This window comes from Lissotriton vulgaris, chromosome 2_1, assembly GCF_964263255.1.
Source record: "Lissotriton vulgaris chromosome 2_1, aLisVul1.2, whole genome shotgun sequence".
Taxonomy (NCBI): domain Eukaryota; kingdom Metazoa; phylum Chordata; class Amphibia; order Caudata; family Salamandridae; genus Lissotriton; species Lissotriton vulgaris.
In genome coordinates, this window is record NC_141687.1 from 773632462 (window position 1) to 773653088 (window position 20627).

The 20627-nt window shown below is 46.1% G+C and overlaps 1 protein-coding gene across 1 annotated transcript in view; it reads left to right on the forward strand.

Moving 5' to 3' along the window:
• CYBRD1 (cytochrome b reductase 1) overlaps positions 1 to 20627 on the forward strand; it is a 144222-nt gene that overhangs the window by 58431 nt on the left and 65164 nt on the right. Inside the window, exon 2 of the mRNA XM_086956120.1 lies at positions 2000 to 2208. Coding sequence (XP_086812246.1) covers positions 2000 to 2208 — 209 coding nt within the window. The remainder of the gene's footprint in view (positions 1 to 1999; positions 2209 to 20627) is intronic.

Sequence of the window (20627 nt, forward strand, 5' to 3'; positions counted from 1 at the left end):
TGGGGCAGCTAATTGGTTAATCCACGCACTTAAGTCTCTGAACCTCTGCATAAAGATCTGTTTTCTTTACGGTCTTGGGAGGCTAGGCTTGTTTTGTTTCAACATGTCAGCTTTACCTAGTCCGGCGGCTGTTCCTCAGAGCGCTCTCTGTCTGGCAGGCCCACCCCTACCCCAGCATGGATAAAGAGGAGGGAGGGGCGACAGATACGTTTACCAGCCTTTTCTGTGGTGCTGTAAGGAGAAAAGTGTTAGCGAGAAACCGTGAAACACGGAGAGTCGGGAATTACAGCATTATTTTAAAACAGGAAACCCTGAAAGAGGACATAGATGAAATAAGAAGATAAAAAGAATGGTTCTGCGCCCTGTGCACAAGAGATGATCAAAGGGACACATCGATTACTTCTAATGAGAAAGCACAGACGACAGAGCGCATTAAAGAATTCGAGAGAACGAGCTCCGATACTCATTCTTTGGAAGGGCTCCATGAGAACAGAGCCTGGAGGCACTGATTGACAGCAGGCAGCGGGAAAGGTGCAAAGGGGATTTTATTTGGGTTGTAGCTTAATGCCTGCGGTGGCCTGTGTGTTTTGAAGTAGCAAGAGGCTGTATGAACAAGACGGAGGGAAGAGAGGGGAGGGGGGAGGAGAAATGCGACACGGCGGGAAGGGGAGGGGCGGAGCGGGTAAAATAAACAAAGAAGACGGAGGGAAGAGAGGGGAGGGGGGAGGAGAAATGCGACACGGCGGGAAGGGGAGGGGGCGGAGCGGGTAAAATAAACAAAGAAGACGGAGGGAAGAGAGGGGAGGGGGGAGGAGAAATGCGACACGGCGGGAAGGGGAGGGGCGGAGCGGGTAAAACAAGACGGACGTGCACGCGCTTTTAAGCTCAATGCGCATGCGCATTGAGCTTAAAAGTCACGGGCACTGCAAGGAATCGCCACGATTCCTTGCAGTGGATAAAGAGTGGATAAGCCCTCATAGTCTTGCTTGCTCGATGCGCATCGACAGGCGAGACCTAAAAACCACTTACCTTGTGCTTGCATTGTCGCCGACTTGACGATGCAGCGAGCGCAAGGCAAGCGGTTTTTATTAATTTTTATTTTACTTTTCCTATCCAGTCGTCTGTCCACTTCCTGCCCCCGCCCCACTCTGCTGTTACTGGTGCTGGACGTGCCTTTAATGTGGTACTCCATGTCCCATAGTCCTAGGAACTCAGACAGTGGTAAAACACTGCGGAGTGCAGTGGTGGGTTGCCATATTTTCATATCGTTTTCCATATCACCTTGACATATTTTCCATCATAGTTCCCTGTGAAATACGTTTTATGTACCCTTCCGTTTGTACCATGAAAACAAGCAAGCATGAAGTATTTGTATGTATTTATTTATTTATAAAGTTTTACATAGCGCGAACAAGATCCAGAAGGATATCAGAGCGCTTTACAGTATGATGGGAGGACGAACATAAGTGCAGTGTCACTTGAAGTTGCTGATTGTAGTTTATTACTCTGGGTTTTAAGTGCTACAGTTAGACTGCGATATCAAGGGTGTAAAAAGGTATTAAAATTCCTAGCTGGATTCCTGAATTTAAACAAGCAATGGCAGTATATATATATAATATATATATATCGTTCTCTCTCTTTTTCCTCTTTGTGTGTGTCTATATGTGTGTATGTATATCTATATAGGTATATAAATATATATATGTATAAATAGATGTGCACTTGTTTTCCTGATTTGCAAGTTTTGTTGCCATGTGCCTATTGACTAGCACAAATCTTCTGTAGAACAGCGAACACTAACATTTACTTTGCATACGTGTGGCAGTGCCATACCAATGGAAATGTATGCGATTGCAAATACTAAATAACAGCGCAGCCAATATGTATTTTTTTGAAAGCTGGAACCATTGTTCGTGTTGATGTTTGTCATTGCATCGCCCTGGCATTATCTCGGAATCAGTAGCTGCTTGTTCACACCTTCGCCTTTGCCTCTTTCCAGCCATCATCGTGTACCGCTTGCCCTGGACGTGGAAATGCAGCAAGCTGCTGATGAAGTTCATCCATGCTGGGCTGCACTGCATCGCCATGATTCTCGTGGTCGTGTCGCTGGTGGCTGTGTTTGATTTCCACAATGCCAAGAGCATTCCCAACATGTACAGCCTTCACAGCTGGGTCGGACTCACCCTTGCTATTCTTTACGCCATGCAGGTCAGGAAGTGGTTCTATTTTCTTAAATGTATTCTTTTATTCTGCACTGCCCCATTTTGTCGCAATCAGTGAGAGAATAGTAGAAAGTAGCTGACTCGCGGGAGGTGTGAGTGAATAAATGAGGCTCCTGTGTTGTCGTCCGAGCAGGACGCTGCTTCTAAACATGGAGATCCATTGAAGGTCGCCATGTGTTTGCAGTTCATTTCAGACCTGTAGAAAGGTCTTTTTCAGGTGCACTTAAGTTTTACAGAGAATGTTCATATTGTGCCTCTTTTGCAGTTTTTTTGTTTCTGTTGGAGATACTCTGCCCATATTTTATTATTCAAGAATTACTTCAACTAGAAGCTCCCTGAAAATGACGTCATAACAGTGTAGTTGGACGCAGAGGCATCCCTGGACCAGTTGGGAGTCTGCTGAATTGGCTAACAATAGCCCTGATGCTAAAGAGGACTATCTCTAGAATGGTTCCTCAAAAACATTGCCTTTGTCGTACATGTAACAGTCATTCAAAAACACATGCAAATGTTTAAATTATTTGAACCATTAAAAATGTGATCTGTGTTAATTAAGTTATAAATGGTTAAATCCGCTCACTAATGTCTACCTTTTTGGCTACGGATACAACGGCTGGTTGCTACAACAACGAGAGCAGCACAAGGTCCTCTGTGGCACATGCATCGGTCTACATTGTATTGGCCTGCCAGCACTTCATTTTGCTCGTTTGCCAGCTCTGAGAATCTTCTCCCTACTCCATGCCCATCCCTAAGTGGCCTATGTGTATGTCCCTCGCCATATAGAATTGCTGTCATTAGGTCATACCTTATTAATTCATAGACCACAAAATCTTTCTTGTTTGACCCTATTAGCGGATTGGTTTTATTCTAGATAAAAAGCATTCATTTCATAATTAAGTGGAGATCAGACTCCTGGTTACTCAATCTGAGGGCACTCTGTTCATTATCGCATTTTAGCTCCTGTTATTAAACCTGTTCCTTTTTGCTGTTTTAAGAAACTCCAATATCAGCCTGTTTGTTAATTGGTTTTGTGCATTGTATTGCATTGTATTGTATTGTATTGTAATTGCATTTATATAGAGCTTACTACCCCCTGACGAGGCGTCGAAGCGCTTTTTCGACGAGTAGCACGCTACTCCGGGACCCATAGAGGATTAGTGTTGAATTAGTATTGCGAAACATCCAAGTACATTTTAAGTGGTGTATAGGTTAGTCAGTTATTTGGATTTGGAATGATAGCAGAAGGATAGAGGAGGAAAAAAGTTTGTATTTATATAGCGCTTGTTACCCCTGATGGGGTGTTGAAGCACGCTACGGAAGCCCATAAAGGATTAGTGGTGAATTAGTATGTTGAAATATTAAAGTAATTTCAGTGGTGGATATTAGTCAGTTATTTGGAGTGAGAAGGATAGTGGAGAGATAAAAGGGAAGAACGGTTTGCATTCATATAGCACTAGTTACCCCTGATGTATGTTGAAGCGCTTTTCTGGCGAGTAGCACGGCACTCCGGAACCCATAAAGTATTTGTGTTGAAAATGAGTATAGTAAAATATGAAGTTATTTGAGTAGTGGATATGTTATTCAGTTATTTGGGTAGAGAAGGGTAGGTGGCGGGATAGTGAAGGGAAAGAGGTTTGTATTTATATAGCGCTTGCTACCCCTGTTGGGATTTTGAAGCGCAAGTAGCACGATACTCTGGAACTCATCAGGATTAGTGTTGAATTAGTATGACGAAACATCAAAGTAATTTTAGTGGTGGATATGTTAGTCAGTTATTTGGATTGAGAAGGGTTCGGGAGGGGTAGAAAAGAGGGAAGAGTTTAGAAAGGTTTGTTTTGGGGGGATCGGTATAGTAAAAGAGGTGTCAGATGATGCAAGGAGGGGTAGTGTAAGGGAGAGTCTAGAAAGGGTTATTTTGGGGATCATAGTAGTGGTATGGGGTTTGGGATACATGAGGCAGTGCATGTAGAGGATATATTGATAGATGTATAGGATGAGAGATAGGGTAGTGCACTGAAAAGAGTACTAGAAAGAAGTCTGAGATGAGTCAGAAGGTTGGGCTAGAAGATATATTGAGCGAAGTATAGGCTGAGAAATAGGGAAGTGCATTGGAAATGCTAAATTTAGAAAAAAAGTGATAAATATATTGATCCATGAGTACATTGATAGTATATAGATACATAAAGGAGGTATGTATATTGGACAGTATTTCTTGCCCTAGTCTCGAACAGGCTCAAACAGGAAACTGCCCTTGTCCTCTCTGCCCTTAGCTGGCCTTTTTATAGCCCTAGTAATCAGTTGACCCCTTCAGCCAATGGGATCCCTAGCCCTAACAGTATCCAATCACAACAGTAGCCCTTAAATCTAGAACCAATAGGAGACCAGGACCTTACAGCCAATCTTAGCCCTCGTCCAAGCACCAAATCAGTTCAAAAACCCTGACCTCTTGGTCCAATGAAGGCTCTAGCGCTACCAGTAGTCCCAAAAACAAGTCCATGCAACCAATGGCACAGGTAGCCCTAGTCCCTACTTCCAATAGAAAGCCTAACCCTACACTAAGTCCCACACCTAGTCCAGCAACCAATCACACCAGACGCCCTAATCTCTACTTCCAATTAAAGGTATAACCCTAGCCCTAGTCCCACCCTACTCCAAACAACCAAAAACATAGGAAGCCTTAGTCCCTACTTCCAAAAGAAATCCTAACCCTAGCCCTGGTCCCAACCCTACAATGATTGAAACACAGACCCAGAAACCAATCAGAACCCTCAAATACCCAACCGATGAGGACATTAACCCTAATCCAATAGAAACACCAGATACAACCACCAATCAGTGATGACATGTACCAACCACTAGCAGACCATATAAGGTCCCAGCGATCTCAGACATGGTTTGCTGGCCAGGGAGTAGGAAGCTGCTTCGCCTGTTCAGAATCTCCTAGGAGACAGACAGGCTCAATCCACACTTTGGACTTCAGCAGGTAAAGATCTCACTAACTTGAAATCTAACAATACTGTTTGAATAAATCTTTACTCCCCCTGCTGGCCAAAAGAAACGAAGTGCACAGGCCCTGATGTAGAAAAATCCCTGTTGCTGGGGGGGGGGATGCAGGGGGGCTGGTTTCACTGGCTTGTGAACACAAAATGGTGGCTGGGAGTGCACTGTTTTAACATACAGGTCTTAGCACAGAGCAAAGGAGAAATTTGGAGGGAAAACAGAATTGTCACCAAGGAATGAGAGGGACAAACTACAGAGGTTGGACTGCAAATCCCTCAATTCAACACATTAAATGGAGGCAATCATGGGCAGGGAAAACCACATATTTAAAACACGGGTGCTAAAATCTGCAGTTACAGGCAGGCAAAAACTAAAAAATTTAACTGTAACAACCACAGGCATAGACAGTAAACACAGAAAGTGAAAATCGTTTTTTAAACAACTTTTTGTCTTGGGAAGAGACAGCAGTAGTCAAATAATCCAAGTACTTAGAACATGTTGTTCTATTAATGAACCAATGCAGCACCAACTCACGCAGTCCTCTGAATTCGAGATACTTACTTTGCTGTCATTTGCATTGAAAATGTATATGTTTTACTCCAGTGTTGAAGTTAGAATTATTAAACAGCTTTTGCCATTTGCCTCCATAATTTCCTACTGGATAAGAGGGTCACTGCCTTCTCAACTGGAACTTCTCCAGCCTTGAGTGAAATTCAGAGAGTGGTGACATCTCAATTTACTTTCCACCCAAGCACTCCTCTTTTTGGGCTTCCAGGAGGGTGGGGGAATTGAATCATATAATCAGTACATCTAAGTCTATTTCCTTTAAAAATGTTCATTTGAGGTGGTATGCTTAAAGTAACGGCATGTATTCGATAAAACAAAGATCCTGTGTGCCCCCAGCAAGGCATGGGAACATCCTAGGAATGTCTTAACAGTTTTTGAGTAGTAGGTTATATGGGGAATTTGATCAAGTGGCCTCCTCCCCAAAGAACAAAATGACATAACTGGCACATCATCAATGCATGAATGTTGAGCCCAAACCGTCTAGTAAAGGAGTATCTTATTTTGAACAAGAACTATTTCAATAAGGGAATGTGTTCTGTCTGCAGTAGGTATAGGAAAGGGCAGTAATGTGATTCCCACATATGCAAATATTTTACCAAGGAGTATGATGAAAATGTGCTCTATCTAATAATCCTTTCTATGAACATATTATGTAGGCTGAAGAGTTGTTTGTTCACAGTTTGTCCTAGACGTGAACAAATATTGCTGACCTTTTTTATTTTTTTATTACAAGAGAAAAGTTGGCTCTCCTGCAATGCTTACATTGACTTTTAGTAAAACAAAGAGAATAGGTATATGAATGTGGCAGTCTACATACATAACAGAACACTGGAGATCAAAAACTTTAAGAAGACCACACATCTCACCAGTAGGTCAGTCCTTTTCTCACTGTTTCTTCTAGTGATTGGGATTTTGGATAACATGGAATCAATATTTTTCTACTTAGCAGTTAACAGATGAGCATTTCAGAGCAGAAGAAAGTACTGAAGGTAGACAGAAGTTAGTTGCTACAGCAACATAGTAAACCAGAAAAGAAAGTGTGGAAATTGTCCTTTCCTTTCAGCTGATCAAAATACAAGTTCAGCTATTCTGTAGTATTAAACACCAGTCTAAGATGCACCTTACTACCAACAGATGAAACAGGGTCTCTTACAAATTTTGTGTGTGAAAAAGTTTTGGATTATTGCCTTCCCTGGCTATCCTTGTGGGCAGAGTTGTGTTTCGAAGTCAATACTGAAGCATCCCCATCGCCCAGTTCGGAGCTCTTGGAGGGGTCGATATTTGAGAGACTCTGTGACACCCTGGGGAGAAGCAGAAAAACGTGTTTATCTACCAGGACATTTGCAAAAATCACTAAACTTCCTGCTCAAGGACCCATCACGGTCCCAACGCAATGGCATTTCGCCTTCAAGGAAGAACCACACTCGCCTCCTTTACCACCACCAAGTCCTAAGAAAGTCAGACATATGGCTACCAGCCCTAACTTCCCACCACTGCCTTTTGCACCTCCTCTATCTTCACGCCCCCCACCCCCTCCACACTGGTACACTGGACATGAACTCTGACGCAGGGAACCTCTTCTGCGCTCAGGGTACAGAGAAAGAGCCCTATAAGCCAAGGGGGTGAGAGCATCCTTGGGAAAATTACAAAGTTGATACATAGGATGGCACCTCAATGTAGCCTGCAGGGATACAGTGGGCAGATCAACATTACCGGGTCCAGCTGCACACAGTAGATGATGAACAGGATTTCATGCTTGAAACTCTATGTGCAACTGAGAGGTCAGTCATTTATTTTTTATTTATTTTATTTTAGGTTTTTATAGAGCGCGTAGTCACCCTCGAGTATCCCAGCGCTAAAACCTCGGACTCCTAAGGAGGGAGCAAAAGAAGCTGATGATGAATCAGGGGAAAAGTAGAGTTTTGAGGGACTTCCTGAATCGTAGGAGGTTTGGTTCAGCTCTGAGACTCGGGGGGGGGGGGGGGGGAGCGCGTTCCATTTTTTTGCTGTGTTGACTGAGAAGCGGCGGCCACCTATGCGGGCCTTCTTCACCCTGGGGACCATGATAAGGTTTCCATGTTCTGACCGAAGCGCTCTCGTCGGTCTGTAAGGTGTGATCCAATTATTCAGAATTGGGGGGCCGGCGTTGTGCAGAACCTTGTGGGCCAGGCAGAGGGCTTTAAAAGCGACTCTTTCCCTCACAGGGAGCCAATGTAGTTTCCTCAGAGCTGGTTTGGCTGATGTAATGGCTGGGGTGTTCGTAAGTAGGCGGGCTGCGGCATTCTGGATCTTTTGCAGTGTTTGGAGAGTGGATTCCGGAGCTTGGCATTGCTATAGTCCAGCCAGGATAAGATTAAGCCTTGAATCAGCAGAAGTCGGGACTGGGATGGTAGTAAAGGGAGCACCTTTCTGCATGATCTCAGTAGGCCATAGCAGATGCCGGCTGTTTTTCTAGCCTGTGTCCTGAAGGTGAGATCTGTCTCCAGCCATACTCCCAGACTCTTCACCTCTGTCTTGGGAGTAGGGGGTTCACCCATACAGGCGGGCCAGAGGTTGGAGGGAAGGCTCATGGTTTTGTGACCTAGGAGCAGGATCTCTGTTTTTGACCCGTTCAGTTTGAGGTCTGAGTCACTCATCCATTGATGGACGTTGGAGAGGCAATCTCGGAGATTGGAGGGCTCTAGCTTGGGGTGGGAGAGTGTTACCACCAGCTGAGTATCGTCAGCATAGCTGACGATAGTGACTCCGAATGGTGAGACCAGCTCCTCCAGTGGGGCCATATACACGTTAAAAAGCGTGGGGCTCAGTGAAGAGCCCTGTGGCACACCACACCGGAGGGGGATAGAGGGAGAGCGGCTTTCTCCTTCCCAGACTTGAAAGGAGCGTCGGTAGAGAAAGGACGTGAGCCATTTCAACGCGCTGTCTTTCACGCCGATGTTATCCAGGCGCTGGGTTAGGACCTGGTGGCTGACAGTGTCGAAGGCCGCGCTTAGGTCTAGGAGGACCACTGCCACTGATCCTCCAGTGTCGATGATTTCCCTAGCCTTCTCTACGGCTGCAAGGAGGGCGGTGTCAGTGCCCTGACCTGGTCTAAAGCCTGTCTGGGAGTTTTTAAGGAGATGGTTTGCTTCTAGGAAGTGAGACAGCTTTTTATTTGCAAGCTTCTCGGCGACCTTACCTATCCAAGGGAGGAGCGAGATGGGTCTGTAGTTGGATAGGTCCGCCGGGTCTAGCGAAGGCTTTTTGAGCAGTCCTTTGACGACTGCCTCCTTCCAGCTTTGCGGGACTTCTCCTTGGGCTAGCGAGGTGTTAATGAGGGCAGTGAGTTTGGCCATAATGGTCCGAGTGATGTCTTTAACGAACCGTATGGGAACTGAGTCACTGGGGGCGCCACTCTTTGTAGATGCTAATGTTGCTGCCACTTCCTCTTCGGTGACTGGTCCGAATGACGATAAATGAGGTGAATCGGGTTTCTCAGGGGAGTTCCCTAACAAAGGGGATGAGTCCTTGGCTTTTTCTAAGGTGGCAGGGTTGGTGGCAGGAAGGGAGGCAAGGATTTTTTTGATCTTATCGTCAAAAAAAGTGGCCAGGTTGACACATTTTTCTTCTGCTGCTTTGGGGTCCAAGGGTATCTGCGGGGGGGCCGGAACATGGAGGAGCTCTTTAAGGATAGAGAAGGTCTCTTTGGCTGAGCAGGAGGAGTTCTTTATTTTTTCCTCGTAGAAGGAGCTTTTTGCGATATGGAGGGCTTGTTTGTACGCTTTCATGGCTGTTTGATAAGCGTCTTTCTCCGTCGCCGATTTGTTTTTCCTCCATGTACGTTCTGTCTTTTTGCACTCCTTCCTTAAAATGTTAAGGGGGGGAGTGTACCATGGAGCATGGTTGATCCTTTTTACATGTTTAAGGGAGCTGGTTAGTGGGACAAGGCTGTCTAGGGGGTTGGTGAGCCAGCTGTTGAATTCTCTATCGGCGGTGTTAGGGTCAGTGGAGAGGGGGCCAGCGGATTCCCGTAGCTTAGCTTCCCATTCTTCTGGTATTAGCATGTGCCATCGTCTGGTTTGTATCCTAGTTTTCTGTTTGGGAACAGGGGTGGTCTGGAGGGACCAGTACATAGGGACCAGTAAATGGTCAGTCCATGGGAGGGGGGTGGGGTCTTGGGTTTGGAGGTTCCTAATGTTGGTGAAGACTGGGTCTAGGAGCTGTCCTTTCTCGTGGGTGGCTTTTGAATTCAGAAGGTGGAGGTCAGCTGATATGAGATCTGCTAGTAGGTTAGCGACAGTGTTATCCGCCGGGTCTAGGAAGTGTAGGTTCAGGTCCCCTAGGAGGAGGAAGTTGGGGGTTGAGATTGATTTTAGAAGGATGTGGTCCATCAGGGTGCTGGAAAAATCTCCTAGCGAGCCTGGCGGTCGGTATACCAGAAGTCCCGATAGTGAAGTGGTTGGGGAGATCTGGAGTGTGAAATTGCAGTTTTCACAGTCCTTGACAGTGCCGCAGTCGATCCTGCAGCTGAGATGATCTTTATAGAGTATGGCGAGCCCGCCACCTCTTCCGACCGGTCTATTCAGGCAGCAGATTTGGTAGCCGGGAGGGGCTGCATTGACCATGTCGAAGTCGCTGTTAGAGGTCAGCCATGTTTCGGTCAGGAACAGGGCGTCTAGCGAGAGAGTTTGGGCGAGGAGGTTTATTTCGTGGGAGTGTTTTACCAGGCACCTGCAGTTCAGAAGGCCGAGTCGAAGCGTTTGGCCGTGTTCCGTGGCCTCAGGGGTGTTACAGAGGATGCATCCTGTGAACGGGGTATCATCCTTAAGGACGAATTCACACTGAGGATGTTTTTTAGTGTTCCAGGCTCGGAGCGTATCCGAGGTGTAGGATATGCGTTTCTGCGAGTTAGGCATAGTGTCTGGGCCTGAGGCCGTCTGGGCCCGGACGGGCCCAGACGGGCTTGCCTTTGGCGCGCCTTCGGCGCGCTGACGGCGCGCCCGTCCGCTGCGCGTCCGGTGATTGCACATCCTTTATGGGTAGAAAGGGGCGGGTGGGCGTGGCCTAGGAGTAGGCGTGGCCTCTTTACCTCGCCGTCAATGGCGGCAGAATTGTTTGTTTACAATTTCTATGTTGCAGCGAAGGGATCGCTGTTTCGGCGTTTCTAGCGCCCGCTCCAGTGGTGGCAGACGGGTGAGTGAGATTAAAATACAAGTATTAGGCAAAGTAGTGACACGGAAATACAATTTTAAAATCAGATGGTCTCCCGGCTTCCGCCTCAGGAGATGACAAGGTTCTGGCTTTGTGGCGCTGACGGCAGCGTTTCATACTGTAGTAGGCGGGTGGGCGTGGCCTAGGAGTAGGCGTGGCCTCTTTACCTCGCCGTCAATGGCGGCAGAATTGTTTGTTTACAATTTCTATGTTGCAGCGAAGGGATCGCTGTTTCGGCGTTTCTAGCGCCCGCTCCAGTGGTGGCAGACGGGTGAGTGAGATTAAAATACAAGTATTAGGCAAAGTAGTGACACGGAAATACAATTTTAAAATCAGATGGTCTCCCGGCTTCCGCCTCAGGAGATGACAAGGTTCTGGCTTTGTGGCGCTGACGGCAGCGTTTTATACTGTAGTAGGCGGGTGGGCATGGCCTAGGAGTAGGCGTGGCCTCTTTACCTCGCCGTCAATGGCGGCAGAATTGTTTGTTTACAATTTCTATGTTGCAGCGAAGGGATCGCTGTTTCGGCGTTTCTAGCGCCCGCTCCAGTGGTGGCAGACGGGTGAGTGAGATTAAAATACAAGTATTAGGCAAAGTAGTGACACGGAAATACAATTTTAAAATCAGATGGTCTCCCGGCTTCCGCCTCAGGAGATGACAAGGTTCTGGCTTCGTGGCGCTGACGGCAGCGTTTTATACTGTAGTAGGCGGGTGGGCGTGGCCTAGGAGTAGGCGTGGCCTCTTTACCTCGCCGTCAATGGCGGCAGAATTGTTTGTTTACAATTTCTATGTTGCAGCGAAGGGATCGCTGTTTCGGCGTTTCTAGCGCCCGCTCCAGTGGTGGCAGACGGGTGAGTGAGATTAAAATACAAGTATTAGGCAAAGTAGTGACACGGAAATACAATTTTAAAATCAGATGGTCTCCCGGCTTCCGCCTCAGGAGATGACAAGGTTCTGGCTTTGTGGCGCTGACGGCAGCGTTTTATACTGTAGTAGGCGGGTGGGCGTGGCCTAGGAGTAGGCGTGGCCTCTTTACCTCGCCGTCAGTGGCGGCAGAATTGTTTGTTTACAATTTCTATGTTGCAGCGAAGGGATCGCTGTTTCGGCGTTTCTAGCGCCCGCTCCAGTGGTGGCAGACGGGTGAGTGAGATTAAAATACAAGTATTAGGCAAAGTAGTGACACGGAAATACAATTTTAAAATCAGATGGTCTCCCGGCTTCCGCCTCAGGAGATGACAAGGTTCTGGCTTTGTGGCGCTGACGGCAGCGTTTTATACTGTAGTAGGCGGGTGGGCGTGGCCTAGGAGTAGGCGTGGCCTCTTTACCTCGCCGTCAATGGCGGCAGAATTGTTTGTTTACAATTTCTATGTTGCAGCGAAGGGATCGCTGTTTCGGCGTTTCTAGCGCCCGCTCCAGTGGTGGCAGACGGGTGAGTGAGATTAAAATTCACTTTTAAGAGGGTTCCATCTTTATCAGCGCGCATAGAAATATCGTCTACCATTGGTTCAGCTATATCCTCCAGTCTCTCAAAAAGGATATTCACAGACCTCGACTTTTAAAGCATCTCTCCTTGCGCCATACAAACTTACTATGCCGTCCGTCTGAGCTGGGAAATCCGAAGCACAAGATTTACAAATTTTGGCAGCAATCATCTCATCCCACAAGAACCTTATAACAAGAGAGCGTCACATATCTATTGATGGAACGTGACGTATCATTGAGCCTTTCAGATTTGTAGCAGTTGAGACCACAAAACAGCTGCGATTTCATCGTAGCAGGATCGTATAACAAGGGACCAACATATATCAAGTGATAGAACGTGACGCACCATTGAGCCATCAGACCTTCTGTAGTTGAGACCACACAACAGATTTTTATCTTGTTCAAGATTCCTCCGTCGGATACCCATATTCTGCATAAATATACACAGTGCACATATCCTCAGTAGATACCCCAGTATCATACCAGCAATTGAAAATACAGACCTCCTGATGAAGGCAACTCGCCGAAACGCGTTGGATTCAGTTTTGTATTTGGCATTAATAATCAATTGTTGATCTATGCATTATTGCATGGATTATAAATACTGGTGATTAGAAATATATTTATGTTTAGAAACCTGTATAAATTATTGTAAAAAGTTGTACAAATGGTGATTTAAAAAAAAGTGATAAAAAACCACATAATATTTGTGAGAAAAAAGTAATTAAAAAGAAGTTTTATATCCATAACTCATGGTATTTCAATCTATATAATAACAATGTGTGACAGAGTTCTAGAAATACACACATAACCCGGTGTTCAAGCTAGCTTTTACAAAATGTGGAGTCATTTCTCCATTAACAGGTAATCTGCATGAGTATATACTCCATTATAAGACTGGTTTTCTCTGCCATAGGTTTTGCATGTGTACAGACTGGACTCCTGGATTTAATGTGTGGCATGGTCATTCTTTGGGCCCTCGCAATTTGAACTCTCTACTACTGCCAAAGACTTTTCCAGCTTTGCTTCTGACTGTTTATCCTCCCTGCTAAGGCATTTCCGAGACAGTCTTGCAACACCGGGTCCCTTATCCTTTGGGTACCCACACCCCTCTAGGGTTCTTATCCTTTCGGTTTCCAATTTTGGACCTCTGAGAATGTCAACAGGTGGTAGGTGATGTAATGGAAGCAATCTGGGAAATGCTCTCAATGCCCGGCTAAGTATCCTTGGGCCGACCACCTTTATCTCTGCAACCTCTGTCACTCCCTAGATCATAATAACACCAATTATTCTTTCTATCTTGCCTTTTGGTACAAAAGACCATTTGTTATTAGAGACCAGCATCTCCCTGAGTGATCCAGGAAAAGAGGGAGGAAATCGTGTCAGAAAGGAAAACCATTTCTAATGTTACTATTGAATGCACCCTTGACCCTGCTGACATGGCTGCTCGGGGAGTAAATAACTCCATCCTAGTTAGCTGTCACTCTTGGCTTCGCATATCCGGCTTCAAGCCAGATGTCCAGCAGCATCTCATCAACCTGCTATTTGATGGAGAACACTTCTCAGGACCCCTGGATAATGAGATACTAGAAAAGATCAAGAAGGACACTAGTGTTGTAAAGTCAGCGGCTGCCCTGCAGACCCCAGGTGGCTGGAGTTCTTTTCATAAGCAGTACTACAGTGCAGGAGATCTAGCCACATCCCCTGACCAAACACACATCGCAGGAACACCAACAGTCATACCACCAGGGTGGTAGAGGCTTGGAACCTGGCACACACAGGGGTAGCAATTTCAACAAGGGTAGTAGTACGCGGGTGTCAAGTAAGGGAGCCTCAACCTGTAAATATTGACTTATACCACCCGCTCACCCCATCACACGCCTATTTCAAATTGTCTCAAATTGTAATTGCGGGTAACGGAACATGCTTATTTGTCACTTCGCACTGCTTGGCAGTCAGGGGTCTCAGCAAGCACTGGGCTTCCTTTTTCACTGAGAAGTGTCTCTGTCACCACTTAAGTGCCTCTAGAAAAATTGTGTAATCTACATTGCTTAGGAGCAGAATCTAAAACAGTTTTAACCTGTTTACATGCACAAATTGCATGCAAAATTCTCCACCTGCTATATTGCTTCAAATCCTGCATGAAAAAATGACCTTCAATGAAACTTTTACTTCTATCCCATATTTTTTAAAAGCATCTTTTTCCCTTCTACCTGCCTCTTTTGTATATAAATTACCGTAAATCTCGTGCCTATCCATTTTAAGCTCTTTTTGGAAACCATAACTATCTATTCATTCAATCAAGCAGTTGCTTGTCACGTTGCCTCCTCCAATGACCACATCTACCACGAATAAACTAGAGTAAATGCATTGAATGAGCATGCAAAACTAGCCTCCATAGCTAAAGGACTGACCACTAACATTGGGCTTCTGGGTAGTGTGCTACTTGCCGTAAAGCTCTTCAACACCTTGTCAGGGGTACTAGGCGCTATATAAATGCAGTTCATACACTCCTTCAATTTAAATCTAGGTAGTCATGGCAGAAGGTCTCATCATGGTCTGACGACAAGCAGAGGTTGCAGACTTGGTGATTATCTGTCCACTGGTACTTTGAGTGACCCTGTGGACAGTAATGAAAAGGAGATCTTTCAATCACGGTCTGTGCATTCTCGAGGAAAAAGGCCCATGAGTAGGCCTAAGAGGGGCAAATCCCCAAATGTGGTGTCGAGGAGTTCCTAGATGCAGAACTGATGGAACCACGAAAGAGGTGATACAAATTGCCGAATAGTTCGATTGTCTCTTGCCAAAGAACCAAAAGGCCCCTCCCAAAAAGACCATGCGACGTCGACTCTGAGGTTTAACGACCCACATCCGAACCCGACTGCAGAAGAAAATAATTTAACAATGGAGCCAGTGCCCATGCGCATTATGAGTCCTAGGAGGAGTCACTATACCTTGTGGCTCGAAAGACTTGTTTGAAGAAAAACAAGTTGCACTCAAATCCAAGTTCTACTCTATATGGCAGGAGTATACTCCACATTTGGATCAATAGCACTACATGCCACAAATAGATACTTACAGGGTAAGTTACGTATTCCTCTTCTGTCACACTAGGAAAACATCAGATTGGACCAGTGGTCCTCGCCATGGTGTAGGAAGGGTACTACCTCAAATTCCACAGACCCTCCCAACATCCAATCAAGTGCTGAGTTCAGGCCATCTCCATCTAATGGAGGAAGAGGTACAGGTGCTTCTAGCAAAGATCGTCATAGAACCCGTCCGATATACCAATAAAGCACAGGGGTCTACTCCCTCCGCTTCCTTGCGTGCATTCCTTTTTGGGAGCATCTCCTTCTAACACTTACATATGGTTACATCGCAAAATACCATCACTTTGCAATAACAAGGCACAGCTGCATTGGATCTGAAAGACACATACCTTCATATCCCAATACATTCAGCCCTTCTTGGTAAGTGGAAAACACTACCAGTTCAAGATTCGTCCCTTCCAGGTTTCCACACCCCAAGGGTATTTACAAAGTGCGTGGTAAGTTGTGGCAGCCTGTCATTTCACTTGCTAGATGATTGGCTGATAAAAAGCAGCAGCAAAGACCAATGCCTAGCACACCCTCCTATAGCAGTGTACCCACTGCACAAACTGGGATACACCATCCATGTGAAAAAGTTGCTTCTTCAACCCCAGCAAATTCAACCCTTCCTAGGATCAGTATTTGATGCAGAGACAGGCGAGGCATTCCCAAACCAACCGAGAGTAATTGCATTTCAAGAGCTACTGTCTCTTTTTGAGACATGCTAACCCATCATTGTCCACATTGTAATGAAACTGTTGGAAATAATGGCTTCTTGCATATAAAATTACCCACACGCCAGGTTTCACATACAACCATAACAGGAGTGTCTATCTCAGCAATGGGCAAACGCGTACAGTCAATTAGAGGATCTATCTAGTGTTGATAACAAGAGCCCAGCCTTCTCTCTTCTGGTGGAACAGATTCAGTTTGTTGTTCGGCAGGCTCTTTCTAGACCCTCTTCTGCATGTGACCATCACCACAGATGTCTCTGGTGGGCGGGGGCCAGTCTTCACCACATGAAAATTATAGACACTTGGGCTTCACAGTACCAGTGTTGCCACATCAACTATTTTGAACTACTAGCCATCAAATTGGTCCGCAGATCATTTCTCCCATTCCCCCGGGCAATGCTGCTCTGATAAAGCCAACACGTTTGCCATGTTTTGCATCCCGAAGTAGGGGTGGTACAAATTCCCTCCAGCTTTCTCAGCTTGCCCTAGAGGTTTGGCATTGGGCAGTTTGCTGCCGCTACATTCACCTCTTGGCGGAGCATCTACTGGCAGTGGACAATGGCTTTGTGGACTTGCTGAGCACGAAGCATCAACAGGTATTCAAGTTGGAAATCCACCCATAAGTCCTACTAAATTACTTACTTCCCACAATAGAACTGTTCATCTCTCCTGAAAACACAAAATGCCAAAACTGCACTACCATATACCCACATCCCCAATTCAGGAGCAATGGTTATGGATCAACTGGTCGGGGATATTTAGATATGCTTTTCCGCCTCTTTTCCTCATCCCATATGTCATCAGAAAGGTGAAGGACGTGTCCATGACTCAAATCTTAGTTGCACCAGCATGGGCAAGACAGTCCTCGCACTCAATACTTCTAGAGATGTGAATCAGTCTGCACAGAACTTACCACTACAGCCAGATGCTTTTCACTCAGCATCAGGGTCCCACAGACACCCCAGGACCCAAACAACTCAACCTAGCATTTTGGCACCTGACCGCCTAGATTTCAGGTATCTTAAACTCCAACAGAATGCATGGTTATTCTGTGGGAGGCGAGAAAACCCATTGCTTGTGCTTGCTACACAGTGAAGCAGAAAAGGTTTATGTGCTACTGTTTTTCTAAACATATAGCTCCCTTTACAATTTTTATACAGATTGCGTCGTACCCTGTACACTAGTGGTTCTTAACTTGTTCTCCAGGAACCCCTTGGGGACCACGAAGCCACTCAAGGGTGTCACAACTGCTTAGAAAATTAAATTATATTAACAGATTCATAAAGTGTATATAAATATAGATGCAAAATGTAAAATTGAAAATGTTAAAACATTCTGTAAATTTGAAGGAATTTCAAATGGAGGTTAAAAATTAAGCTAGTATCTTCAGATTGATCCGTGGGAGCAGTGCATCGAACAGAATATGGTAAGGATGATGAGTAGTCTCAATTGAATTTAGTAAAAACTGCAACCTTCCCATTAATATTAAAATTTGGATTTTTTTAATATTGTGTGTGAATAAAATAAAATATTTTAGAATTTGTGTATTTGGTTGTTTGTTTTTTGTGTGTTTTGCTTTGCAGTTGAAATTATTGAAAATGGTTAGGTCGGGTCCTTGGCTTTTAGTAAAGGCTTAATAGGTGTCCCTGGGTTTCAGTTATGATTAAGTGGGGGTCCACAGAAGTCAAAAGGTTAGGAACTACTCTTATACACCTTTATAAGGCAGACCCTTTATACACTTTTATAAGGCAGGACTAGCATATACTTCCATACGACTACATATCACTGGAATTGCAGCATACCTTCAAAAAAGACAGCATTCCTCTATTTTGAGGTGCCTGTCATCAAAGCTTTCACGAAGGGGTTAAAAAGGGTCATCACTGCAAAGACCTCTTTTACACCTGTATAGAACTTAAATGTCATAACTTGTATGCCTTACTGGGCCTCCTTTTTAGCCTTTGCAAACATTTGTTTTACAATATTTGTCTTGGAAGTTGGCTTTCCTCAGAGCATTAAGTTCCCTCAGATGTATTAGTGAGCTTCAAGCTCTTACATTTCAGGGACCATGCATTCACGTTCATAGAGATGGGTGGGTCTTTGCACTAACCCTAAATTCCTGCCTAAGATTGTCTCATCCTTTCACATCAACCGAACTAAAGGAAAGGAACTCTCCAACCCCAGCGCCAATGCCAACGACATACCGCCCTCACAAGAACTGTGCAACTCACTGGCCATCTTCTTCCACCGCAAGATCGCTGACATCCATGACAGCTTCCACACCATAACCGCCCCGGCTACGCCAGATCCCACCTCTCCTGTGAACACCACCAGCGCCAACCGCCTGACCTCCTGGTCCAACAACGACGAGCCACGCAAGGTCATGAACTCCATCCACTCAGGATCTCCGTCGAACCCGTGCCTACACCACGTATTCAACAAAGCAGACACTGGCATCGCACCCTAACTGCAGAAGGTCATCAACATCTCCTTCGAAACAGCGACATTCCCGGAAAGCTGGAAACACGACGAAATCAACGCCCTCCTCAAGAAGCCCAAGGCGGACCCCAAGGACCTAAAGAATTTCCGGCCCATCTCCCTGCTCCCGTTCCCGGCGAAGGTCATCGAGAAAATCGTCAAAGTGCAACTGGCCCGCCACCTTGAAGACAACAACATCTTGAACCCGTCCCAGTCCGGGTTCAGACGAAACCACAGGACCGAGACAGCCCTCCTAGCTGCCACAGAAGACATCAGGTGCCAACTAGACAATGGCGAAACATCAGCCCTCATCCTCCTGGACCTGTCAGCCGCCTTCTAAACGGTCTGCCATCGCACTCTAAAGACACGCCTCCTAGAAGCTGGAATTCAATATCCTCTCCTACGCTGACGACACCCAGCTCATCCTCTCCCTCACCAAGGACCCGCACACCGCCAAAACCAACCTCCACGAGGGAATGAAGGCCCTCGCCGACTGGATGAGGAACGCCCGTCTGAAGCTGAACTCGGACAAGACGGAGGTACTCATCCTCGGACCCACCCCCTCAGCCTGGGACGACTCCTGGTGGCCGACCACACTGGGAACAGCACCGACAACCACAGACCATGCACGCAACCTAAGATTCATCCTCGACTCCTCCCTCTCTATGTCTAAACAGGTCAACGCCGCCTCCTCCTCTTGCTACAACACCCTCCGCATGCTCCGCAGGATCTACAAGTGGATCCCGACCGAACGGTGACACAGGCCCTCGTCAGCAGCAGACTGGACTACGGCAACGCACTCTAAGCAGGAATCCCAGCCAAACACCTACGACGACTACAACGCATCCAAAACGCCTCCGCCCGACTGATCGTCAACGTCCCCCGCCACAGCCACCTCACCCCCACCTGAGAGGCCTACACTGGCTCCCCAAGAGGATCACCTTTAAGCTCCTCACCCACGCACACAAAGCACTCCACAACACTGGACCAGCCTACCTGAACAGCAGACTCCGCTTCTACACCCCCACCCGCCAGCTCCACTCCGCCATTCTCGCCCTCGCCGCTGTTCCCCACATCCAACGAACAACCTCCGGTGGCAGATCCTTCTCCTACCTCGCTGCCAAGACCTGGAACACCCTCCCTACCCACCTACGGCAGGCACAAGACCTACTCGCCTTCAGAAGACTCTTCAAGACCCGACTCTTCGAACAGTAGCAGCACCCCCTCCCCTCAGCGCCTTGATACCCTCACGGGTAAGTAGCACACTTTACAAGTACTCTGATTGATTGATTGATTGAGCTACCCATCTTTTTCCCACAGTCAAAGTCCATAGCTGAAAGGATGCTTTGAACTCTGAATGTTAAAAGAGCCCTCATGTATAATATTGACTGAACTAAACCAATCAAAAACTCTAATCAACCATGTGTAGCCTTTTCCATGCCCCACCAGGGACCTGCTATTTCCAAAGCTGGCATTGCCAGGTGGATATTTTAATGTATCCAAACATGTGATAAGGCTAAGCAAACTCTAGCAGTGCCCCCAAGAGCACATTCTAAATGGAAAAAGGGAGTCACATTAGCCTTTTTAGGTAGTATCTCTTTCTTGATATTTGTAAGGCTGCTACACCACACACCTTTACCAAGCTCTACTAAGTAGACATACTTGCATGCCAATAAGCTCTCGTTGGCCAAGCAGTCTTAAATAAAGTTTTTTGAATATCTGTATCATCTGCCAGCTAGCCACCGAGTTTCGGTGAGACTGCATTAAATCTTTGCAAAGCATGTGTATCTACCGCTCCACACATGCTACAAATGGAAAATGTTATGCTGTAACCATCTGTTCATAGCATGGAGAGCTGTAGATTCCCATG